Source organism: Podarcis tiliguerta, assembly GCF_965153285.1.
Source record: "Podarcis tiliguerta genome assembly, chromosome: 13".
In the NCBI taxonomy this organism is placed as follows: Eukaryota; Metazoa; Chordata; class Lepidosauria; order Squamata; family Lacertidae; genus Podarcis; species Podarcis tiliguerta.
This window is the reverse complement of record NC_139546.1, coordinates 50411651-50437508: the sequence shown is the minus strand read 5'-3', so window position 1 is coordinate 50437508 and position 25858 is coordinate 50411651. Positions and strand designations below refer to the sequence as shown.

Sequence of the window (25858 nt, the reverse complement as noted above, 5' to 3'; positions counted from 1 at the left end):
AAACATGCCCAGCTCCCTCAGCCGTTCCTCATAAGGCATCGTTTCCAGGCCTTTGACCATTTTGGTTGCCCTCCTCTGGACACGTTCCAGTTTGTCAGTGTCCTTCTTGAACTGTGGTGCCCAGAACTGGACACAGTACTCCAGGTGAGGCCTGACCAGAGCAGAATACAGTGGCACTATTACTTCCCTTGATCTAGATGCTATACTCCTATTGATGCAGCCCAGAATTGCATTGGCTTTTTTAGCTGCCGCGTCACACTGTTGGCTCATGTTAAGTTTGTGGTCAACCAAGACTCCTAGACCCTTTTCACATGTACTGCTCTCAAGCCAGGTGTCACCCATCTTGTATTTGTGCCTCTCATTTTTTTTTGCCCAAGTGCAATACTTTACATTTCTCCCTGTTAAAATTCATCTTGTTTGTTTTGGCCCAGTTCTCTAATCTGTCAAGGTCGTTTTGAAGTGTGATCCTGTCCTCTGGGGTGTTAGCCACCCCTCCCAGTTTGGTGTCATCTGCAAAGTTTCGTAGCTGAGCCCAGGGCCAAGGCAATGGTGCAAGGACTAGGGTGCTGTCTGCGAGTGTCTGATGATCGTCTTCCAAAGCAACTACTCTATTCTGAACTTAAAAATGGAAAGCGTAATGCTGGTGGTGAACAAAAGAGGTTTAAAGACTGTCTCAAGGCAATTTTTTAAAAATGTGGTATAAACACTGACAACTGGGAAACACTGGCCTGCGAGCGCTCCAGTTGGAGAACAGCCTTGACCAAAGGTGTCATGGGCTTTGAAGACACTCGAACTCAGGACGTAAGGGAGAAACGTGCTAAGAGGCACGCCTGGCAAATCCACACCGTGATCAACTCCTGCCCAGAAACCAATGTCCCCACAGTGGAAGGACGTGTGGATCCAGAATTGGCCTCCACAGTCACTTATGGACTCATTGTTAAAACCGTGTTTATGGAAGACAATCTTACTCGGCTACGAGGGGTCGCCAAAGAAGAAAGAAGCAGCAGCTCTCTGCATGTGCTCAGTGGAGCTCTCATTTTGCATCCCTGTGCATCATCTCAGGATCAAGTCGCAGCCCTGCAACAGATTTCTGAGGTTCTGCCTCCGTGCTATTATGGCTTAACTGAGAGATAACTGAGAGCTACGCTGGGGGAGATAACTGACTTGAGTTCCCAGTCTCACGCCTTGGCATCACTGCATTTCAGAAGAGGCAGCAGGCAGGCGCCCAAGAATGTTACTCGCCCCAAAATGAAAAGAAGCAGAAGTCTCAGCAAAGGAAGAATGGCTACAAAAACTTATGGAATATGCAGAAATGGCAAAACTTACCGGAAGAATAAGAAATCAAGATAAACTTTTTCATATATAACGGAATGCAAATGCTTTATTGAATATTTACAGATAAATTGTAAACAGATGAGAACACCGGCAGGATTGTTGTAATAACCTGCAGTTTAATAAGAGTATATAAATAGATAAATAAACGAGCAAATTAATTGAATTTGGAAATGCGGAAGATATTAAAAATAAATTTAAGGAAGCGCGGAAAGAGGGGGGTGGAAGTCAAGTTTTGAAAGGTTAAAATGATTGTAAAATTAATGAAATGAATTATGATGATAATTTTAATTCTACCCCGCCCATCTGGCTGGGTTTCCCCAGCCACTCTGGGCGGCTTCCAACAGAATATTAAAATACAATAATCTATTAAACATTAAAAACTTCCCTAAACAGGGCTGCTTTCAGATGTCTTCTAAAAGTCTGGCAGTTGTTTTTCTCTTTGACATCTGCTGGGAGGGCGTTCCACAGGGCGGGCGCCACCACCGAGAAGGCCCTCTGCCTGGTTCCCTGTAGCTTTGCTTCTCACAGGGAGGGAACCGCCAGAAGGCCCTCGGAGCTGGACCTCAGTGTCTGGGCTGAACGATGGGGGTGGAGACGCTCCTTCATGTCTACTGGTCAGTATAAACCTGAAAAGTATTATTATTAGTATTATTATTAGAACAGAAACGGGCAGTAGCTTTGTGCCTTTCCCAGGGAAGCAGCAGGCAGGTGCCCAACAGGTGCAGCCTCCCCGCAGGACACGGGATTGCAAGAAGAGAGAGAAGCCTGCCTCTTGGGCGGCTGAGAAATGCTTAGGAGTCTCTTTGTTTGGCAACCTCAAGGCAGCAACCAACTCCCTTGAGGGGGGCGGGAACAGGATCCGCCTTCGCTTCGCCTGCAGCCAGAGTCATGCCCATCCGGCTCGGACCTTTTAAAAGCGGCCGTCCCAGCTTCTCCATGGGGAAAAGAGGGGGAACCTTCTCACGGTTCAGGAGACCTCTCGGGCTGGCCGTTGCCGCGGAGGACGAGGCTCCGTCCCACAGCATCCTCTCTCACCTGTCGCAGGTAAAATAAGGAGGACGGGGTGGGGTAGGATCAGGAAACCAGCAAAGATCTCAGATGTGATGGAGAGGGGAGCTCCCGTTAGTGCCTGGCTCATGACACCCCCCTCCAGCCCCATCCCATAATTTCAGGGGCCCTCCAGACGTTCTTTTAAAAAAACACAACTGCGTTCATGATGCTATCAAGGTGGTTATACGTAAATCCCGCTTTCGACACCGTTTCCGAAACTTTCAGCGCGGACACAACTTCATTACCAATCGGTGCAGGTCTTCCTGCGAGTATCCTGCAACTTTTCACACCGCAGATGTTCCGGGAAGGGGGTGGGGGCGGTGTCCCACTTTTGCTGCGCTTATAGGATAAGAGTAACCCCCCCCCAAGCCCAATAATTATGTGTGGACCGACCAGTATGAATCCATCTCTAATGCGCTGTTATTGCACCGATATGACGCACTGCAGAATACGCCCCACAAAAATCCCACCAGTTTTGGGGGGGTGGTCTTCAAAAGTTTCCATCTTATATTATTGAGACCCCCCCCTTCGGTCCCTGTTAAAATGGGGGGCCTTGCATCCCACCCATCCCCTTCTTGATTGCAAAACCCCTCGTGGGCTCTCCCTCTTCTGCGTCTTGGCGACCCCTACCAGACTTTATATTCTCACCCTTGCTCATTTCCCTTTCCTGAGATTTGCCCCCCACCCCAGTTTATGCAGCCCAGAAGGCTTCTCTCTTCTCAGCCGCCACAAATCATCTCCCCCCCAACCCCCCCCAAAAAGGAGGTTTCCCAGGAGAGTAGGGTTACAATACACCTGAACCAACCAGTTCCAAACTGCCTCTTGAGTCTCCGGATTAAAGATTTAAGCACTGCCTTGTATAATAAGTGAGAAGCATTGGGGGGGGGGGAGAATATTTGGCTTTAGACCGTGGGGGTGGGGGTGTTGATTTTGACAAATGCAGGTTTAGATTGGGGAGTCGCCATGATACTACATCGCAGAGGCTCCCACACTTTTTGCGCGCGCGCCCCCACGCAACTTGGTGCCATAAATTCATTTCACGCAACTTGGTGCCATAAATTCATTTCCAGTGCCCCCTCCTCTGCAAAAAGCGCTGTTCGGACGTTTGCACGACCCTCTCAAGTAAGGAGAACGCCACAGCGAAATCCCAAACCTAAACAATGAATTGCCCATTTATTCCAAGTCCCGTTAAAACTATTTATTTCCATTAATTCCACAAAAGGGATGAACTTGGTCCAATGATGCCAGCTTTTCAAAGCCTGATAGTCATTTGCCTCTTCTGAGCCCCCCCCCCTTATTTTGAGAACACCTGCTATATAGGAGAACTGTGGCCACGCTGGGTGCATACAGAACTAAGTTTCCCAGGTTTTTTGCTCTATGGATATCCTTTGATATGCTGAGCCATCCATTTATTGCCCCATGAATTCTGGACCTCTCCGTTTTCTTGGCAGCCACCGATTTCGTGCCTCCGAACTGCAAGTTTGCTTGTTTTGTGCCCATTACTCGGAGCAGCCGAGCGAAGCGTCCCTATTTAATGTGCCATTTGGTGAAATATTTATAGTACTTTCAAAGCTCCCTATCCGAGATTTTGCTCACGCGAATGCACGCACGCCGCCTGATCACAGGGGATTTTATGGGGCTCCCGTGCGAAGCCTGCGCGACGCAACTGCGCCGTGGGAAACGCTGGTTTGGAAAATTGAACCAGGTGGGCGTTTGGGGGGGGGGGGGCAGACTCCCTGCCTCGCCAGCTCCTTCCAGCAGGGGGCGCACACAGCTTCTGATGCGTTGCTGTCCCCTGCAGGCCAATATGAGACTCAGGGTTCTGTCCTCTCCCCCATGCTTTTCAACATCTACATGCAGCCACAGGGAGAGATCATCAGGAGGTTTGGGCTGGGTGTTCATCAATATGCGGATGACACCCAGCTCTACCTCTCCTTTAAATCAGAACCAGTGAAGGCGGTGAAGGTCCTGTGTGAGTGTCTGGAGGCGGTTGGAGGATGGATGGTGGCTAACAGATTGAGGTTGAATCCTGACAAGACAGAAGGACTGTTTTGGGGGGACAGGAGGCGGGCGGGTGTGGAGGACTCCCTAGTCCTGAATGGGGCAACTGTGCCCCTGAAGGACCAGGTGCGCAGCCTGGGAGTCATTCTGGACTCACCGCTATCCATGGAGGCGCAGGTCAATTCTGTGTCCAGGGCAGCTGTCTGCCAGCTCCATCTGGTACGCAGGATGAGACCCCACCTGCCCGCAGACTGTCTCGCCAGAGTGGTGCATGCTCTGGTTATCTCCTGCTTGGACTACTGCAATGTGCTCTACATGGGGCTACCTTTGAAGGTGACCCAGAAACTACAACTAATCCAGAATGTGGCAACCAGACTGGGAGTGGCCACTGAGACCACATAACACCGGTCCTGAAAGACCTACACTGGCTCCCAGTATGTTTCAGGGCACAATTCAAAGTGTTGGTGCTGACCTTGAAAGCCCTAAACGGCCTCAAAGGCCCAGTAGACCTAAAGGAGCGTCTCCATCCCCATCGTTCAGCCCAGACACTGAGGTCCAGCTCCGAGGGCCTCAGTGTCCGAGGAACCCCAAAGTTGTTAACATTTTTCGGGAGCTGATACCACGCTTATCTCTGCTCAGGAAAAGAAAACAGGAAACATAAGGAGCCCAGCTCAGCAAACCAGCCCGAGGCGCGGTGTCAGCGACTGAGCAAAGCCGGGCGCGCTGGGCCCTATGCCAATCCCAGGGGCAGAGGGCGGAGCCGGTCGGCTGCCCTTGGCCTCGCTAGCTCGCTCACCCCCGAACTCACGGCACAGAGATACCCACAGTAAAAGAGCCCGCTGTGGCGCTCCGACCGACGGACGGGCTCTTCCCTGGACTCCAACTCTCGGGCCCTGGACTCTGGGCCTGGCGCCCCTGAGAGCCTGGTGCCCGGGTGCCCCGCACCCCTGGCACCTATGGTTAAGATGGCCCTGATTGCTATAAATCACGGGTCAGCAAACTTACCGCACCTTGGGCCAGTGTCTCCAGCGCCTATCATGCGGCGGGCCGGAGGGCAGGGGAGCGCGTGCCCATGCGCACACACTATTTCCGGCGCACTTCTGGGTCAGAGGAGCACCGGAAATAGCTTGTGCGCATGTTCATGGGCCTCCTCTGATCCGGATGTGCAACGAAAATAACACTTGCGCAGCAGAGCGCTGCTAAGAGCAGGCGGTGGCAGCAGGGGTCACCGCGGGCCGTATAAACCAGTCCCTCGGGCCTTATCAGTGGTGTAGTGTGGGGGATGCAGGGGGGGCCGGCCGCACCGGGCGCAACATCTGGGGGGGCGCGCTCGCACTCGCAGCTCTCTGCCCCTACCTGGCTCACTCACTCTCTCTCACTGCAGTGCTGGCTGTGCGAATCCGATCCGAGCCGCCGGGTCGCCGCCCACTGTGGAGGGGAGGGTGCCAGGCGTGCGGTGCGGAGAGAGAGCGAGGGACTATCTGGGGGAGGGACAGTGCAGCGGGGGGGGGGGGGCGCAAATTACTTACCTTGCCCCGGGTGCTGACAACCCACGCTACGCCACTGGGCCTTATCCAGCCTGCGGGCCTTAGTTTGGGGACCCTTGCTATAAATGCAATAAATGGGATCCAGAAAAAGTCGGCCATAATGGCGGCTGCTCCTTGCCACAACGTTCCCACCGAACATGTGCAGCCTAGTGGGTTATGGCTGTGTTTTGCAAAAACACTCTCTTCTCTCCTTCGACCCGTCTAGGAATCCAACCCTGAGAGATGTCGCTCCCTCTGGAAAACCCTCCGAATGGGGGCTGGGGCTGGCTGATCGTCCTATCCGGATTTCTGGCCAATTCCCTCACTTACGGGGTGTTAAGATCTCTGGGCATCCTCTTTGAAGAACTGGTGGAAGCTTTCGACGCCAGCGCTGCCCAGGTCTCCTGGGTGACGGCCATCGCCTTGGCAACCCAGCAACTGGCTAGTAAGTTTTTTTTCAGATGGGGCCACCACCCAGAAGGCCACGCCTGTTTATGCCTTTGCTCCTGATCCCAGTTTTGTATCGGCGATGTCGCAGCTGCTTGCTGAATAATATACTTTTCAAACAACAGACCTTTTAACCGTATTGGAACGCAACTCAAAATCCGTGTTGGGTTCAAATAGGTGAAATGGTAAATAATTAAGCCGTACAAAATCTGTCCAGACAAAGAGGGCAGCCGTTTCTCTTCATTTTTGAGTGAATCAGCTGGTCTGTCTCCGGAGCGAAGGCAACACATTTATCTGAGATTTCTGCATTGCAAGGGGTGGGCTAGATGACTTTTGGGGTCCCAGCTCTAGGATGCTATGAGAGCTTATTTCTAATGGAGAAAATCTCCAAACGCTCATTTCTTGTTAATCTCACATCCCTACACTGCCATGTTTTAATTATATTCTAAATATAATGAAATTAAAGGGGGTGGCGGGGTTGAGAGCAAATCTGGGAAGGGGCTGGCAGGGTTTGATTTGCATGCAGAACGCCACGGGTTCAATCCTTGGCTTGGTTCAATCCTTCAGTTTAACATAAAACCAAACAAACAAACAAACAAACCTGTAACTGTGAGGTTGGCGGGGGGGGGGGATCTCTAGAAGACGTCAGGGAACTAATCAGATTGCCAAAAGCCAGCGTTCTTCATCCTTGGCTCCCCAAAAGTTGTCGGACTACAACTCCCATCATCCATGAAAATCAGTTACGCTGACTCAGGATGATGGGACTTGTAGTCCAAAAAAATCTGGAGGGCACCAGATTGCCAAAAGCATTGTTCTTTATCCTTGGCTCCCCAAAAGTTGTCGGACTACAATTCCCATCATCCATCATGAAAAACGGTTACGCTGACTCAGGATGATGGGACTTGTAGTCCAAACAAAAACTGGAGGGCACCAGATTGCCAAAAGGCAGCGTTCTTCAACCTTGGCTCTCCAAAAGTTGTCGGACTACAACTCCCATCATCCACGAAAATCGGTTGCGCTGACTCAGGATGATGGGACTTGTAGTCCAAAAATAAACACCCAAGAGGCTGCCTTAACCCTTTGCAACCATCTTCCACCCGTTTCCCACCCAGGTCCCGTTGGCACGGCTGCTAGCATGCGGTTCGGAGCTCGTCCGGTGGTCATTCTGGGCGGCCTCCTCTCCTCTCTGGGCATCTTCTGGGCTTCCTTCAGCACCAGCTTACTCCAGTTGTATCTCACCCTGGGGTTTCTGACAGGTGAGTGAGCATGGGGTCCACCTTCCCCTCCTCCCCCCCCCCCCAGAAGGGGGGTTCAGAAGGATCGCTGCCTCCGACCGCAGAGCAGAGCCTTATCTCCCACAAACTTGTCCGATCCTCCGCTGATGCCACCAGAGCTGGCGGCCATCGCCGCCTCCTGTGGCAGGGAGTTCCGCAGTCTAACTACGCACTGCATGAAGGAGGAGGCAAAACATAAGCATAATGTTTAGGGAAGTTTTTAATGTTTGAAGTTTTATTCTGTTTTTAGTCCTCTATTGGGAGTCGCCCAGGGTGGCTGGGGAGACCTGACTGGATGGGTGGGGTATAAATAATAAAATTATTATTATTAAAGTAGTAATAGTAGTTAGGATGTGGGACGCGGGTGGCGCTGTGGGTTAAACCACAGAGCCTAGGACTTGCCGATCAGAAGGTCAGCGGTTCGAATCCCCGCGATGGGGTGAGCTCCCGTTGCTCGGTCCCTGCTCCTGCCAACCTAGTGTTCGAAAGCACGTCAAAGTGCAAGTAGATAAATAGGTACCACTCCGGCAGGAAGGTAAACGGCGTTTCCGTGCGCTGCTCTGGTTCGCCAGAAGCGGCTTAGTCATGCTGGCCACATGACCCGGAAGCTGTGCGCCGGCTCCTTTGGCCAATAAAGCGAGATGAGCGCTGCAACCCCAGAGTCAGTCACGACTGGACCTAATGGTCAGGGGTCCTTTAGTAGTTATGATAATAATGTCTCCCTCTCCTGCGACCCGCTCCTCTCTCCCTTGGTCTCCCCAGGAACCAGAAGAGGCATGAAAAGGGCAGAGGAAAGGTTGGCTGAAGGCGGGCATAGTCTCTGATTGCTTGGGGAAAACCCTGCAGAAGAGGAGACATTGATGGCTGTGGGGAGACAGGGACCTTCAGCCCCCACAACTGCCTCATAGGGGCAGGCCCACAATTGCTGTGCTCATTAGGCCTGGCAGTCCTGAGCAGATCTTTGAATAAAGAGGGATTTATTGTTGACAACAATACGGCTGCCTGCTGTTTCGTTCTGTTAACGGAGAAATCTGAGGGCTCCCTTGGACAAAAAACAAGGGCACCAGCCAGGAATACCAGAGCAAAACAGCAGCCAGTAGGCTTGGTCTTCATTGAAGACGCCCACCTGCCACAAGGTGGAACAAGATGGAAGCCCTGAACAAAAGAGAACCCAAACTTTTATTAGCTGCTAATCCCCATGTTACACCCCCCCCCCAAACTACATCACTCATTCATCATGGTTACATCATGAAAGGGGAGGTCTGGTGGCAGGAATCTGAGCATCCTGGACCCTGCCCCATGGTTCCCCTTGCCCTCCACCAAACACCCATCAAGTGAAACAAAAAAGATCTTTACATTTCCCTGTTTCCCAGCCAAGTTAATCACACCCTTTTGCCTTCATCTGGGCTTGTTATTTCTGGAATGGCTACCTGTCTGGCACTCAGGTATCAGGATGCCCGGGATTATCACTCAGGCAGAGGGGCTGCTGAGAGGCAGAGCTCACCTGTCTAGATGAATTTCTGAAGTTTTCCCAGTGAGCCAGTACATAGATGCATTTATCAGCGAATTCTTACATTTGGTATCGTGCAGCAAAGGCCCTTTGAATAGACAGGAAGAAACTGTGATGGGGTGTTTTGTGGGGACAAATCACAAAAGCCACAAAAGCGATTGTGCTGGTTTTGGTAGTGGGCTGCATGTGCATGATATCTGCTGGAGGGGCAAACACCCCCCCCCCCAACCTATACATAAATTCCTGCAACAATGAGAAACATTTTGCAGAGTTGGAAGGGCCCCACAGTGTCATCTAGTCCCACCCCTGCGATGCAGGATTTTGTGGGGATGTACGAACCCAGAGGAGGAGACACTGATGGCTGTGGGGAGACAGGGACCTTCAGCCCCCACAACTGCCTCATAGGGGCAGGACCACAGTTGCTGTGCTCATTAGGCCTGGCAGCCCTGAGCAGATCTTTGAATAAAGAGGGATTTATTGTTGGCAACAACAACACAGCTGCCTGCTGTTTCCTTCGCCCACCCAAAGCCTCTCTCCCCTCGCAGGTTTCGGCTGGGCGCTGGCCTTCGCCCCCGTCATGGGCACCCTCTCGCGCTATTTCTCGTCTCGGCGCTCCCTGGCGATGGGCCTGGCATTGACGGGCAACGGGCTGTCCTCCTTCGCCTTCTCCCCGCTGCTGAGGCTCCTGGCTGACTCCCTGGCATGGCGGGGGGCTCTGCTCGCCACCTCCGCCCTGGGCCTCCACCTCTTGGTCTGCGGGGCCCTCCTGCGCCCGCTGAGACTGCGGGGCGACCTCTCGCACTCGGGACCGGGCTTCGACCTGGGCCTGTTTGCCGAGAGGGGCTTTGCGGCCTTCTCCTTCGGCGCCGCCCTCCTGGCCGCCGGCTACTTCACGCCTTACGTCCACCTGGAGCCCTATGGCAGAGCCATGGGCCTCGGCCCCTACGAAGCCGCCGCCGTCGTGTCCGCGGCCTCCCTCTCGGATGCTCTGGCCCGGCTGCTGGCCGGCGGCCTGGCTGACCGGCGCCTCCTGTCCCCGGCCCGCCTCCTCGTCCTCTGCAGTGTGCTGACCGCCTGCAGCCTCCTCCTCTTCCTGCTCGCCTCGTCTTTCGCAGATGCCCTCGGACTGGCCTTGCTCTACGGCACAAGCGCGGGCAGTTTTGCCACGGTGGCCTTCGGGGTCTTGCCTGAGATCGTCGGCGTGGCACGCGTGGTCAACGCCACGGGGCTGTGTCTGATGGCCATGAGCGTCGGGGGGCTGCTGGGCCCGCCTCTCTCAGGTAAGGGACACCTCGATTATTATTATTATTATTATTATTATTATTATTATTATTATTACAACAGAAGGTCTCGGGGGGTTGATAGAAAAGATCACAACATATACAATCAGAATTATATATGAAAGCTCATACCAAGAACAAAATTAGTTGGTCTCTAGGGTGCTACTTAGAGGGACGCGGGTGGTGCTGTGGCGACAGAGCCTAGAACTTGCCGATCAGAAGGTTGGCGGTTCGAATTAGATATCTATTAGGTCCATAAATGACCATATAGCATATATTCAACACAAAAAACAGCGACAATTTGTTGTTGACAAAGGACAGCTGGATGTATAGAGGGCCCCATTACCTTCAGTAGCATAGGGCCCCATCACACCTAAATCGGTCCTGGCAGGCGTCAAGGTACACTACCCTTGAACATGGAGGTTCTGTTTTGCCATTAGCCACGAGTCTAGGCCTCCTGCCCAAAGTTCTCTGAGTTCTGGCGAAAGCAAGATCTGGCGGCCTAGAATCATAGAATGATAGAGTTGGAAGAGACCCCAAGGGCCATCGAGTCCAAGCCCCTGCCAAGCAGGAAACACCATCAGAGCACTCCTGACATATGGTTGTCAAGCCTCTGCTTAAAGACCTCCAAAGAAGGAGACTCCACCACACTCCTTGGCAGCAAATTCCACTGTCGAACAGCTCTTACTGTCAGGAAGTTCTTCCTAATGTTTAGGTGGAATCTTCTTTCTTGTAGTTTGGATCCATTGCTCCGTGTCCGCTTCTCTGGAGCAGCAGAAAACAACCTTTCTCCCTCCTCTATGTGACATCCTTTTATATATTTGAACATGGCTATCATACTTTGAGGCGGGACGTGGGTGGCGCTGTGGGTTAAAGCCTCAGCCCCTAGGGCTTGCCGATCGAAAGGTCAGTGGTTCGAATCCCCGCGGCGGGGTGCGCTCCCGTCGTTCGGTCCCAGTGCCTGCCAACCTAGCAGTTCGAAAGCACCTTCGGGTGCAAGTAGATAAATAGGGACCGCTTATTAGCGGGAAGGTAAACGGCGTTCCGTGTGCTGCGCTGGCTCGCCAGATGCAGCTTTGTCACGCTGGCCACGTGACCCGGAAGTGTCTCCGGACAGTGCTGGCCCCCGGCCTCTTAAGTGAGATGGGCGCACAACCCTAGAGTCTGTCAAGACTGGCCCGTATGGGCAGGGGTACCTTTACCTTATCATACTTTGAACATGGCCTCCTACTTTCTTCCTCTTCTTCCCCAGGTTTCCTGAGAGACCTGACGGGAGACTTCACCGCCTCGTTCCTGGTCGGAGGGTCCTTCGTCCTCTGCGCCAGCGGGGTCTTCGCTGCCCTCCCCTCTTTCTGCCCCGGCTGCTGCAAGGACGATGGCGACCCCAAGGCCCGGGGAACCCTTGGCTCGGTCCCCTCTCTGCTTCCTTCTCCCCTCACAAGCAAATGTTCGCAGGTATGAAGAAAGAAAAGAAAAGAAACAAGTCTTCCGTTCTCTAGCATTGACACAACAACCAAACTTCAGCCGTGAGCGCCTGTTTTTCACTGCAGAGGCCAAAAAGTTGGCAGAGTTGTTGCGTATCTTAAATCTGGAGGAGAGGCTGTTTCTCAGACACTAATCCATAAAACTGGAAAGGTTTCAGAGGATTTGAGAATATCTCTTTTGCCCATGCAGGTGATTATTTTTATTATTATTATTTTATCAAGGCTGGAGTTTGAAGGCTGGATAAGCCTGCCATTTTCACAAGACTGTGTCTGCCTAATATTTCCTCCCTTAAAATTTCAGTTCAAGGCATCAATAACTTGCATACGAAGAGGTTGCTTTTATCGACCATGCCCGCACTGCAGAAGAATATATATATATCTTTTTTTATTAAATTATGAGTTACGTATGCGCCGTGATTAAAAAAACACACACGATAAAGCTTATTAAATGCTCTTCTAAGTCGCCGAGCAATTGTCGAGGTAGGCGCAAAAAAGAATTTGAGAGCTGCCCGAGAACAGCAGCTTTCTACCCAAATTGGCGCGCTTCAGGTGTTCAGCCCTAAATCGTTCACAATCGTGCTGGCAGAGGCTGATGGGTTTTGTAGTCCAATATAGCAGAGTAGGAGAACTGAAAGCAATATCTCACATCTGACAACTAATGTGCTGCTTTGGTTTCAGATAAGCACATGGGGTCTCAAAAGCCCGGGACACAAATTTTCATGGCCCTCTAAGAGGCTAGGATGTCTCATTTGCCAGAAGTGATGTATTGAGAGCAGTGGCGTAGCGTGGGTTGTCAGCACCCGGGGCAAGGCAAGTAATTTGCGCCCCGCCCCCCCCCCCCCCCGCTGCACTGTCCCTCCCCCAGATAGTCCCTCGCTCTCTCTCCGCACTGCACTGCACGCCTGGCACCCTCCCCTCCACAGTGGGCGGCGACCCGGCGGCTCGGATCGGATTCGCACAGCCAGCACTGCAGTGAGAGAGAGTGAGTGAGCCAGGTAGGGGCAGAGAGCTGCGAGTGCGAGCGTGCCGCCCCCCCCGATGTTGCGCCCGGTGCGGCCAGCCCCCCCTGCACCCCCCACGCTACGCCACTGATTGAGAGTTGACTCTGGTACCTAATTTGGACGAAACTGATGTATATTTTGCTCCTGTCCCTTCCAAGCTGCGTGTGTGGGGGGCTTCCAAGACACAGGGTAAAAAAACAGCCTGCTCCCCCTCCGCCCTACTGCCTTCCTGCCCCCAAATATCAAGAATATGACATGTCGCAGGCCGATGGAGAGACTGGTCCTTTCCCCAAAACGAAACAGCCTGGGGTTGATCTCCGTCAGGCTAGACAAACTCCGTTTTGCTGGCTTGGGTTCCAGGGATCTTCCGGCTTGCTCCCTTCCTGGTTCTGCGTTGGGGGGCTGGGGGTCTGGAGGGAGAAATAGCCAGGCAGGAGCAAAAGTCCCAGGCTTCCAGCGACGAGGAAGGAGCCCCCTGCCAAGAAGGAGGCCTTGTAACTTCCGCTAACGTCCCGGATCCAACCTGGAACAGAGGAAAGGTCCAAGTCGTGAGCGGAATAAGATTCATCTTGCGGGTGTACATAATAAGAGCATAGTAAAAGCCCGCTGGATCAGGTCCGCCGGATCGATGCCTCCGACTGTGAGGAAGCCATCAATAGCCTGGCCCTCCTCCTCCTCCATGAATTCATCCAATCCTCTTTTAAAGCCATCTAGTTTGGTGGACTTCACTGCCTCCTGTGGCAAGGAGTTCCGCAGTTTAACTGCGCAGGACAAACAAGTCCTTTCTTTGATCTGTCCTGAATTTTGTGGCTGGCGCGTTAAACGGGGGGGATAAGCCATAGCTGTCAACTTTTCCCTCTTCTTGCGAGGAATCCTATTCGGAATAAGGGGATTTTCCTTTTAAAAAGGGAAACGTTGACGGCTATGGGATAAGCTTGCCAGTCTCGGGCAAAAATGGAGGTGATGTTTTTTGAGAGAGACAGAGAGAGAGAGTTAATTTAAATGACTAAAGCTGAGTTGACAGTATGCCTCCCACTCGCAGCACAGCTTTATAAATCTCTATGACACCCCTCATCTCAATTTGCTTACGTCACTCGCCTATTGGGGTGACAGCACCCGACGGACAGGTGGGTGTGGTCTCAGGGGGAACGCTAAGATTAGTTCTGAGGATCCGATCAAAAGCTTCACAATCAGAAAAAGTTGGAGGAAATGTTTCAAATATGAACGAAGTGGAACTATAAAAAAAATAAAGATTATTTTCCATCTTACTGCAGGTTTCATTTCATTTGAAAAGAAAAACTTTATTTTACAGTTTTTTTGTGGTTTATATTTTGAATTAGATATACGGGGGTGAGCATCAAAATCTTTTAAGTGCTTAGCACCTCTAAAGGTCTTAATCTAGCCTTGGATAGGAGAGATGGCTGCAGGTTGTACCTGCCAACATTTTTCTGATGAAAATAGGGATGTCCTTAACAACAACAAGAACAACAACAACAACATACTAGCCACTCTGGGCAGCTTCCAACATGTATAAAAACATAATAAAACTTTAAACATTCAAAAACTTCCCTATCCAGGGCTGCCTTCAGATGTCTTCTGAAGGTTCTATAGTTACTTACCTTCTTGGCTGTGGGATTGCATAATTCCATACCCTCCTATGAAAATAGGGACATCTACCATACCCTCCAACAGTGCTTTTATTCTGGGGGGGGGGCAGGGGTACGCATACCCCTAAACATTTTGTGAATCTAAGTTTGGCCTCATTAAGGGGCAGTATTTCAATATACTGTACTTTTCCGTGTAATAATCATAGAATCATAGAATCATAGAGTTGGAAGAGACCACCAGGGCCATCGAGTCCAACCCCCTGCCAAGCAGCAAACACCATCAGAGCACTCCTGACTTATGGTTGTCAAGCCTCTGCTTAAAGACCTCCAAAGAAGGAGACTCCACCACACTCCGTGGCAGCAAATTCCACTGTCAAACAGCTCTTACTGTCAGGAAGTTCTTCCTAATGTTGAGGTGGAATCTTCTTTCTTGTAGTTTGGATCCATTGCTCCGTGTCCGCTTCTCTGGAGCAGCAGAAAACAACCTTTCTCCCTCCTCTAGGTGACATCCTTTTCTATATTTGAACATGGCTATCATATCACCCCTTAACCTCCTCTTCTCCAGGCTAAACATGCCCAGCTCCCTTAGCCGTTCCTCATAAGGCATCGTTTCCAGGCCTTTGACCATTTTGGTTGCCCTCCTCTGGACACGTTCCAGTTTGTCAGTGTCCTTCTTGAACTGTGGTGCCCAGAACTGGACACAGAACTGTATAAGACTAGGTGTATTTTTTTTTACTAAAAAATAATGTTAAAAAGGGACGTGGATGGCGCTGTGGGTTAAACCACAGAGCCTAGGACTTGCTGATCAGAAGGTCGGCGGTTCGAATTCCTTTGACGGGGTGATCTCCCGTTGCTCGGTCCCTGCTCCTGCCAACCTAGCAGTTCCAAAGCACCTCAAAGTGCAAGTAGATAAATAGGTACCGCTCCGGCGGGAAGGTAAACGGCGTTTCTGTGCGCTGCTCTGGTTCTCCAGAAGCGGCTTAGTCCTGCTGGCCACATGACCCGGAAGCTGTACGCCGGCTCCCTCGGCCAATAAAGCGAGATGAGCACCGCAACCCCAGAGTCGGCCACGACTGGACCTAATGGTCAGGGGTCCCTTTACCTTTACTAACGTTAAAAAAGGAGGGTAGTCTTATACATGGGGGGCAATCTGGCATTTTCTTAATTTGCAGTCCCCAAAAATAGGGGGCGTCTTAAAAACGGGGAGGGGTGTTATACACCGAAATGTACGGTATGTAGGAAAATGAGAGTACCCCTCAACATTTTTTAAAAGAAAAAAAGCACTGCCCTCCAACATTACTCCGATGCAGTGGCGTAGCGTGGGTTGTCAGCACCCGGGGCAAGGCAAGTAATTTGCGCCCCCCCCGCTGCACTGTCCCTCCCCCAGATAGTCCCTCCAGTGGCGTAGCGTGGGTTGTCAGCACCCGGGGCAAGGCAAGTAATTTGCGCCCTCCCCCCGCTGCACTGTCCCTCCCCCAGATAGTCCCTCGCTCTCTCTCCGCACCGCACGCCTGGCACCCTCCCCTCCACAGTGGGCGGCGACCCAGCGGCTCGGATCGGATTCGCACAGCCAGCACTGCAGTGAGAGAGAGTGAGTGAGCCAGGTAGGGGCAGAGAGCTGCGAGTGCAAGCGCCCCCCCCAGATGTTGCGCCCGGTGCGGCCGGCCCCCCCTGCACCCCCCACGCTATGCCACTGCTCCGATGAAAACAGGGACGTGACGCAACCAAGGAAAAGCGAGACTTTCCAGGATCAAATCAGAAACTCCTTCCACCTGCCTTGCCCCACCCTCCGGTCCTAGGAGTCCTCATAAGGAAGCTGTGCCTGGAGGAAGAACTGTGAGGGGAGAGACTCCATCAGGCAAGGCCTCCTTCCACCTGCCTTCCTCCACCCTCTGCTTCTCAATGTGTATTGTATTGTTTTATGTACTGTGGCTTGCCATTGTTTTATTGATTATAGTTTAGATATTATTGTAACTGTGGAGTGGATTTCTGTTTAACTTTTATTAATAGTATAACATAATAATATATTATTATTATGTTATACTATTCTAATTGATGGTTGAATGTTGCTATTTTGATGTAGGTAAAGGGACCCCTGACCATTAGGTCCAGTCATGGCCGACTCTGGGGTTGCGGTGCTCATCTCGCTTTATTGGCCGAGGGAGCCGGCGTACAGCTTCCGGGTCATGTGGCCAGCAGGACTAAGCCGCTTCTGGCGAACCAGAGCAGCGCACGGAAACGCCGTTTACCTTCCCGCCGGAGCGGTACCTATTTATCTACTTGCACTTTGAGGTGCTTTCGAACTGCTAGGTTGGCAGGAGCAGGGACGGAGCAACGGGAGCTCACCCCGTCGCGGGGATTCGAACCGCCAACCTTCTGATCAGCAAGTCCTGGGCTCTGTGGCTTAACCCACAGCGCCACCCGCGTCCCCATTTTGATGTAGGCTGCCTATTTTAAAGTTCTGTTTTATTACCACATTTTTGTATTGCATTAGATTGTTATACGATGTACACTTTTTGTTTCTTCAGCTTGCAAACCGCCTTGAGTATTGTAAGATAGAAAGGCGGGATACAAATTAAAAATGATGAAACCGGGACAGCTTCTGTCAATCCGGGGCTCTCCCTGGAAAATTGGGATGTTTGGAGACTGACCGGCTGACCGCCAGGCTCCGGCCTGGACCTCGTCCTCCTTACCTGAGAGTGGGGGGCCCGACAGCGCCCCGACGCTTTCCATCAGGTTGATGAGTCCGATGGCCCCCATGATCCGTGCGGGACCCACAATCTCCACCAGGGTGGAGACCCTGAGCGGGAGAACGGCGCCAGCCAGGAACCCGTAGCAGGCGCTGATGGCGAGCACAGCCCCATAGCTGCGCCCCAGGGGCACGGCCAGGACAGAAACCCCGGTCAGGAAGCTCCACAGGGTGAGGTGGTGGCAGAGGCGGAGAGGGCCGCAGGTGACCAGCCAGGTGCAGGCGACACGGCCCCCGATGTCGGCCACGCCCACGGCGGAGGCGAGGAAGGCTGCCTGGTACTCGTCGAAGTCCAGCTCCCGGGCGTGGGGCACGAGGTGGACCAGGGGCACGAAGAACCCGGCCGCGTTCAGCACCCCGCAGCAGGTGTAGGTCATGAAGCCTCGGTGGCGGAGCAGAGAGAGTCCGAAGAGAGACGAGAGCCGGTGGCGCCAGCTCGCCGCCTGCTCCGGGGGCGCTGCCAGGGCATCGTCTTTGGGCAAAGCGAGGGGGCGAAGCAGGGCTCCGCATGGCAGCAGGTGGAAGACCATCCCGGATACCAGCAGGAGAGCCCCGCGCCAGCCGTAGAGGTCCACCAGGAACTGGAAGAGGGGAGAGAGGGCCAGGGAGGCCACGCCGGCGCCCGAGAGGGCCAGGGAGGTGGCCAGGGGGCGCCGGCGCTCGAAGTACCGCGACAGTAAGGCCAATGAGGGCCAGAGGGCAAAGGTGCCTCCAATTCCTGAGTGGGGAAGACAGGGAAACAGGGCGTCAGTGCCTCCCGGACAACCAGAAACCGGAAGCGGTCGTCCCGGTTCCTGAATGTTTTTCGGAAGCCGAACATCCGGTGTACGTTTCCGAGCACAATTCAAAGTGTTGGAGCTGACCTTGAAAGCCCTAAACGGCCTCAAAGGCCCAGTAGACCTGAAGGAGCGTCTCCACCCCCATCGTCCAGCCCGGACACTGAGGTCCAGCACTGAGGGCCTTCTTTTGGTTCCCTCCCTGCGAGAAGCCAAGTTACAGGGAACCAGGCAGAGGGCCTTCTCCGTGGTGGCACCCGCCCTGTGGAACGCCCTCCCTTCAGATGTCAAAGAGAACAACAACTACCAGATTTTTAGAAGATATCTGAAGGCAGCCCTGTTTAGGGAAGCTTTTAATGTTTGATGTACTACTGTATTTTAATATTTGGTTAAATATTCCCCAGAGTGGCTGGGGAAGCCCAGCCAGATGAGCGGGGTATAAATAATAAATAATAATAATAATAATAATAATAAAGTTAAAGAACCAAGGTACGACAGTATATCATAATGCTTAAAGGTACCCCTGCCCGTACGGGCCAGTCTTGACAGACTCTAGGGTTGTGCGCCCATCTCACTCAAAGAGGCCAAGGGCCAGCGCTGTCCGAAGACACTTCCGGGTCACGTGGCCAGCGTGACATCGCTGCTCTGGCGAGCCAGAGCCACACACGGAACGCCGTTTACCTTCCCGCTAGTAAGCGGTCCCTATTTATCTACTTGCACCTGAGAGTGCTTTCGAACTGCTAGGTTGGCAGGCGCTGGGACCGAGCAACGGGAGCGCACCCCGCCGCGGGGATTCGAACCGCCGACCTTTCGATCGGCAAGCCCGAGGCGCTGACGCTTTTACCCACAGCACCACCCACGTCCAATAAATAATAATAATTAATACTACTACTACTAATAATAATAAAGTTAAAGAACCAAGGTACGACAGTATATCATAATGCTTATAGATATGAAATTATGTATAAATAGCTCTGTAAGCTGGGATAGCTCTGTTGGCGGAGCACGAGACTCTGAATCTCAGAGTTCTGGGTTCAAGTCCCACACTTGCAAAAGATTCCTGCATTGCTGGGGGTTGGAATAGATGAGCTTTTGGGGGTCCCACCCAATTCTGGGATAACATGCATGCGTGTTATCCATTTGTAAAAGACATTTTATATCAACGACAATAATGATTTATAGGGATTTAGAGGGAGCAAGGGAGAACCTAGGGCTTGTAGTTCTCTCTCTCTGTGTGTATAATGTGGCAAGCAAATTCAAATAATGAACCTTTCTGGCCTGTGGCTGGGGGTCTTTACTGCGGAGGAAGGCGGAAGAGCCCCTCCCAGGAAGAAAGAGACTCTGGCTTGACTCCAGACAATCCTTACCTGTGAGCACGCCAATAAATATATAGAGCTGTGCCAGGTTGGTGGCGAAGGAGGCGAGGAAGTAGCCGAGGCCCGAAAGGAGCCCCCCTGCCATGGCGACGGGACGCTCTCCGTACTGAGTGGCCAGTGCACCTGCTAACGGACCTGTAAATGTAGAAGATAAACGGAGGGGCTGATCTGGACCCACGGCTGAGGCCGAGGCTACTCGAGGATCTCATTCTCCCCTACGGAGCTGCCCAGGATCTGAGATCTCTGGAGGAGGCCCTTCTCTCAGTCCTGCCACCCTCCCAGGCCTGCACGGTGGGGACATGGGACAGGGCCTTTTCGGTGGTGGCTCCTCCCAGGCACCTTAGGAACTCCCTGCTTAGAGAAGCCAGACCCGCTCCCCACTACTTGTCCTTCTGCCAAACAGGTGAAGATGCTTTTATAGCTACCGGCCTTTGGGGACGTGCTTTTAAATAATGCCATCCTTTTTTCTTTTCTTTTCTTTTTTGCTACCTGTATACACCTGTCTTTATATTGCTTGGGCTCTGCTAATGACTTTCTGCATTTTATCTCTTTTGCTTTAATCGGAGTAAGCTACCGCAAGTCCCAGTCTGGGTAAAAGGTGAGGATAGGAATGGAAATAACAATTAATACTATTTCCCTATTCAAGGGTGCCCACTTGGATAAAATATTATTGGGGGGCCCAGGTATGGCCTGCCTTGCACAATCGATCACAAGACTCATGAACACCATTAGAAAGGCAATGTCCATCAACTGGGGGTGGGGCAGACCCCCTCAAATACAGTGGTACCTCAGTTTTCAAACGTAATCTGTTCCGGAAGAACGTTCGAGTTCCGAAACGTTCGAAAACTGAGGCGCAAAGGGCAGTCTGCCAGTTCAATGGAGAAAATTGAGAAAAATAACATACCGTATTTTTCACTCTATAAGACGCACCAGACCACAAGATGCACCTAGTTTTTGGAGGAGGAAAACAAGGAAAAAAATATTCTGAATCTCAGAAGCCAGAACAGCAAGAGGGATCGCTGCACAGTGAAAGCAGCGATCCCTCTTGCTGTTCTGGATTCTGGGATAGCTGCGCAGCCTGCATTCGCTCCATAAGACGCACACACATTTCCCCTTACTTTTTAGGAGGGGAAAAATGAATCTTATAGAGCAAAAAATACGGTAAACACTCAGCGGAAGCCGTTCGACTTCCAAGGCACGTTCAGAAATTGAAGCAGTTACTTCCGGTATTACGGCAGTCGAGTTCCGAAACGTTTGTCAACAGAGATGTTGAAAACCGAGGTATCACTGTATTTTATCGGGGGGCGAAGGGATGATGGATTCTAGAAGTGGGGTCCTGGGCTGCCCAGATGACAACACCCCCCTCTGGGTCTGGCCAATGTGGTCCAAAGTATAGCAAAGCAAGATGTTTGGCACCAGTTTGGCTGCTGGAGTTGCTGGTAAAGGTAAAGGTAAAGGTACCCCTGCCCGTACGGGCCAGTCTTGACAGACTCTAGGGTTGTGCGCCCATCTCACTCAAAGAGGCCGAGGGCCAGTGCTGTCCACAGACACTTCCGGGTCACGTGGCCAGCGTGACATCGCTGCTCTGGCGAGCCAGAGCCTCGCACAGAAACACCGTTTACCTTCCCGCTGGTAAGCGTTCCCTATTTATCTACTTGCACCCGGGAGTGCTTTCGAACTGCTAGGTTGGCAGGCGCTGGGACCGAGCGACGGGAGCGCACCCCACCGCGGGGATTTGAACCGCCGACCTTACGATCGGCAAGCCCTAGGTGCTGAGGCTTTAACCCACAGCGCCACCCGCGTCCCCACAGGAGTTGCTGGAAGAAGGCGTAAAAGGCCCCATCCAACCGCCTTAGGGACTCCGCTCCAGATCTGTGTAGGCCTTAGTCCTGAGATTTTTCTTCTCCTGAAGATATCTAGCAAGGCAGCGGAGGTTGAGGACCAGAGTTTTCCTTCTCCAAAGTGGGCTCTCTTCCCAGGTGGACCACCCCCACCTACCCCTCAGTTTTTATATTGTGATTTTATGTTGCAGACCACCCTGAGAGCTGCGGGTATACAAATTAAAAAAATAACAATCATCGTTACCAGCACTTCCCTCTGTAAAGGTAAAGGGACCCCTGACCATTAGGTCCAGTCGTGGCCGACTCTGGGGTTGCGGCGCTCATCTCGCTTTACTGGCCAAGGGAGCCGGCGTACAGCTTCTGGGTCATGTGGCCAGCAGAACTAAGCCGCTTCTGGCGAACCAGAGCAGTGCACAGAAGCGTCGTTTACCTTCCCGCCGGAGCGGTACCTATTGATCTACTTGCACTTTGACGTGCTTTCGAACTGCTAGGTTGGCAGGAGCAGGGACCGAGCAATGAGAGCTCACCCCGTCGCGGGGATTCGAACCACCGACCTTCCGATGCGCAAGCCCTAGGCTCAGTGGTTTAAGCCACAGCACCATCTGTGTCCCTTACACGGCTAGGTAAAGGTAAAGGGGCCCCTGACCATTAGGTCCAGTCGTGGCCGACTCTGGGGTTGCGGCGCTCATCTCGCTTTACTGGCCGAGGGAGCCGGTGTACAGCTTCTGGGTCATGTGGCCAGCAGGACGAAGCCGCTTCTGGCGAACCAGAGCAGTGCACGGAAACGCCGTTTACCTTCTCGCCGGAGCGGTACCTATTGATCTACATGCACTTTGACGTGCTTTTGAACTGCTAGGTTGGCAGGAGCAGGGACCGAGCAACGGGCGTTCAACCCATCGCGGGGATTCGAACCACTGACCTTCTGATCAGCAAGTCCTAGGCTCTGTGGTTTAACCCACAGCGCCACCCGCGCCCCACTTCCCTCTATACCACGTGCAGAAACCGACTAAGCTCACAATTGCGTTTAGAAACCAGTCGCTCGGTCGTCGGAAACGGCTCGGAATCGGGTACTCACTGGTGAATTTCGACGTGGCCACGGTGATGGACGTAATCCAGGATGTGGTGCTGGATGGCTCGTCAAAATAGGCCATGAATTCCACAAAGAAGATGCCAAAAGGCCGCGTGACCCCAAAGACCAGGGCGGACTGCATGAAACACGCCAACGTGATCGCCCAGCCCCAGCCCCCATCTGGGGGCTCGGAATATACCCGTGGGCTCATGTCGTTTCAGTAGAGGAGCCCCATGAATTCACCGCCAGCACAGAGCAGCTTCCCTATGTGGCTGTTTTGCTCTTTGTGGACTCTGCCCCAGAAGCGGCTGCATTCTGAGTAATGGTGCATATATATAGGCGACTTCTCCCTCCGCCCCCCCAAGTGGCAACTTTCCTATAGAATCAGCAGAAAGCTTTCTTTTCCTTTTCTTAAAGACAGCTAAACCACCAGGTCCCCTCTCCTCCTCTTCCAAACCACGTCAGCGTCGAGAAAGTGCTCTCTCTGCTGACCCCCTGAACCTCGCTTGCGCTTGATGTGACCCGCGTTCGAAAGGTTGCCCGTCATAAACCCTGGGGCCAAAGTCTGCGCGGAGGTGTGTCGCTGCGCACCTGCGGTCTGAATACCAGCTGCTGGAAAGCACAGGAGAACAGATCAGGGAATTGGAGAGTTGGAAGAGACCCCTAGGGGTCATCTATCCCAACCCGCAGCCGTGCGAAGAATCTGCAGTGCGCCACAAGAGCAGCCTGTTGGATCGGGTCCCATGAAGAGCGCAAGAGTCCTGCTCTACCCGACCTGCAGCTTCCAGCAAACTGGTACAGTGGTACCTCAGGTTAAGTACTTACCGTGTTTTTCGCCCTATAGGACGCACTTTTTCCCCTCCCAAAATGAAGGGGAAATGTGTGTGCGTCCTATGGGGCGAATGCAGGCTTTCGCTGAAGCCTGGAGAGTGAGGGGGGTCGGTGCGCACCAATCCCTCTCGCTCTCCAGGCTTCAGGAAGCTCTCCGCAAGCTAAAGTCACACAGCTCTCCCACGGCTTGTGGATAGCAGCCTGTTCTGGGGGCTGGGGTCAGGGGAAGCTCGGGCTTCCCCCACCCCAGCCCCGCACCTGGGGAGGAAATAATTTTTTCCCTTTATTTCCCCCCCAAAAAACTAGGTGTGTCCTATGGGGCGAAAAATACGGTAATTCTTTCCGGAGGTCCATACTTAACCTGAAACTGTTCTTAACCTGAAGCACCACTTTAGCTAACGGGGCCTCCCGCTGCCGCCGGAGCACGATTTCTGTTCTCATCCTGAAGCAAAGTTCTTAGCCTGAAGCACTATTCCTGGGTTAGCAGAATCTGTAACCTGAAGCATATGTAACCTGAAGCGTATGTAACCCGAGGTACCACTGTACTCCGAAGCTGCTGCCTCCCAGCCATTGCGTTCATTAGCAATTCAACCCAAGAAAATAAGTAAAAGGGGTGTGGGGAAAAGAGGAGTGCAGTTGGACTGTGGACGAACAAGCAAATTCTGGCTGCCATTAACAGAAGTGTGAAAAGGGTCATTTTACTGGCAGTTGCCTAAACAAAGTTTTTTTGCTATTGCTTTTGCAGAAACCAAGTCAAGTTGCACATGAAGCAAATGAGCATTTATTCAGAGCTCTCTGCTTCGACCCATTTTATTAAAATCGTGTGTTTGTTTTCCAAAAATTCTTGGAGGAAGAAATGAAACTACAGCAGTGAAGGAGTAATTTGAAGAATAAGAGTGAATTGCGTAAAACGACTTTGCTTGTCCACTGTTGTTTTAAAAAAAAAATAGCGCCTTTTTCTTTTTGCACTGATTTCTTTTTTGCACTGATTTCTTTGCTTCCAGAAAAGGATGCTGAATTTGTCCCTGAGCAGTGACTAGCTTGCTCTCAGACTTTTTACAGAGTTTGACGAAGTCTAGGTCCTGGCAGCTGCTAAAAAACAGGTGGAAAATTAAACAGGCTATCGTATCAGGATTTGACCCACTTAAATGAGTGAGCAAGGCTAGGTTTACAACTGCATTTGGAAATCAGGCTATTGGCTCTTGGATCCTGAAAAAAACATCCCTGGTTTACTATCCCTGGTACTTCAAGACTCCCATAAAAGTGCCTGGCTTAAAACCATCTATCAAAAACCTTACTCTTTCACAGGTTGATGGGCTATATAGAACTCATAGAAAGGACTGACAGAATCCGAGACCAGGGAGAAGAGACGGTGGAAGAAGATTGGGGAAAAAAATTTAAAAAATCTATTTAGAGAAATATTGTAAAATTAATGAATGTTGGGAAATGTTGGAATGAAATTACATGACTTTAGTAGAAACATTATAAGGAGTTAAGTATAAATAAATTTTAAGGTTTTGATGGTAAGATAATGTTAAAATAAATTAAGATAATTAAATGACAGAAAGCAGTGAAAGAGGAAAAGGATTTGCTGATATAGTTAATAACTGGAATACAAAAAAGGGAGGTGTGAGGAGGTCGAGGAAATAAGTTAATGAAAGATAAGGATAAATATTGGATGTGTTTTTAATTGTTTTTGTTTTTCTTTCTGTTTTGATGTATCGTGTTTTTTGTTCTTTTTTATGTATTCTTTACTTTTTTCTCTTTTTTTCTTGTGCTTTTTTTCTGTAACTGTTAAACTTCTAATAAATATTATTTTTTTAAAAAAAACCAAAAACCTTACTCTTGTGGCCTATCCCCACAACACCTACTCACTATGGGGCCTACTAAAGCAAACAGTCTAAATGGTCAACGTCTAAAAGATATCAAGCATCAGAACAACCTGGCCACTTATAAGGAAATTCTGCCCTTGGCATGTTCATTTTCCACCTCTCCATTTCGATTCTCTGGCCCCGTATCTGCACAAACTTTATTAGCCCAAAATACAGACGTGCTTTTACACTTGCAAGACCGGATGTTTTGCCATCTGTGGTACTTGAGGGTCGATTCCAAAAGATCCTGCCTGAGAAATGTCTTTGCCCCTGTGGAGATGGTAGCACCGAGAGAGCGGCACACGCCCTCCTGTCTTGCACTCCCTTTAAAAAAAACCTGAGGAACGAGATCACCACCCCACTCGTACGAACCATCCCAGGGTGCTCAACCGCTGCCACAATGTCCTTTCTTCTATCATATCAAAATGAGCAGATAACGGCAAAGGTTACTAGTTCATAGCAGGGGCAATCAGAATCACAGAATCATAGAATCATAGAGTTGGAAGAGACCACCAGGGCCATCGAGTCCAACCCCCTGCCAAGCAGGAAACACCATCAGAGCACTCCTGACATATGGTTGTCAAGCCTCTGCTTAAAGACCTCCAAAGAAGGAGACTCCACCACACTCCTTGGCAGCAAATTCTACTGTCAAACAGCTCTTACTGCCAGGAAGTTCTTCCTAATGTTGAGGTGGAATCTTCTTTCTTGTAGTTTGGATCCATTGCTCCGTGTCCGCTTCTCTGGAGCAGCAGAAAACAACCTTTCTCCCTCCTCTATGTGACATCCTTTTATATATTTGAACATGGCTATCATATCACCCAGAGCCTGGC

At 51.5% G+C, this 25858-nt stretch overlaps 3 protein-coding genes across 4 annotated transcripts in view; 1 reads left to right on the top strand and 2 right to left on the bottom strand.

Annotated features, from left to right (window-relative positions):
• The window catches only part of LOC310663001 (monocarboxylate transporter 13-like), a 72956-nt gene that overhangs the window by 2346 nt on the left and 44752 nt on the right, over positions 1-25858 (bottom strand). The window lies entirely within an intron of this gene.
• SLC16A11 (solute carrier family 16 member 11) lies at positions 2319-12674 on the top strand. Its single transcript, XM_083410528.1, has 5 exons — positions 2319-2379; positions 6139-6357; positions 7472-7615; positions 9689-10423; positions 11676-12674. The coding sequence occupies exons 2-5, from the start codon at positions 6156-6158 to the stop codon at positions 11882-11884; spliced, it is 1290 nt and encodes a 429-aa protein (XP_083266654.1). The 5' UTR covers positions 2319-2379; positions 6139-6155; the 3' UTR covers positions 11885-12674.
• The window catches only part of LOC310663011 (monocarboxylate transporter 13-like), a 129191-nt gene continuing 116337 nt past the window's right edge, over positions 13005-25858 (bottom strand). Inside the window, exons 2-5 of one of the 2 annotated variants that reach the window (XM_083410519.1) lie at positions 22333-23133; positions 19408-19551; positions 17209-17982; positions 13005-13431 (exon numbers count right to left, since the gene is read on the bottom strand). In XM_083410519.1, the coding sequence (XP_083266645.1) occupies positions 13229-13431; positions 17209-17982; positions 19408-19551; positions 22333-22537 (1326 nt within the window). In that variant the 5' untranslated portion in view covers positions 22538-23133 and the 3' untranslated portion in view covers positions 13005-13228. The remainder of the gene's footprint in view (positions 13432-17208; positions 17983-19407; positions 19552-22332; positions 23134-25858) is intronic. The other variant, XM_083410520.1, reaches the window with a different exon arrangement.

Coding starts and splice junctions, on each gene's coding strand:
- SLC16A11 (XM_083410528.1), top strand. CDS start 6,156: ATGTCGCTCCCTCTGGAAAACCCTCCGAATGGGGGCTGGGGCTGGCTG. Junction 7,616..9,688: donor CACCCTGGGGTTTCTGACAG/GTGAGTGAGCAT, acceptor CTCCCCTCGCAG/GTTTCGGCTGGGCGCTGGCC. Junction 10,424..11,675: donor GCTGGGCCCGCCTCTCTCAG/GTAAGGGACACC, acceptor CTTCTTCCCCAG/GTTTCCTGAGAGACCTGACG.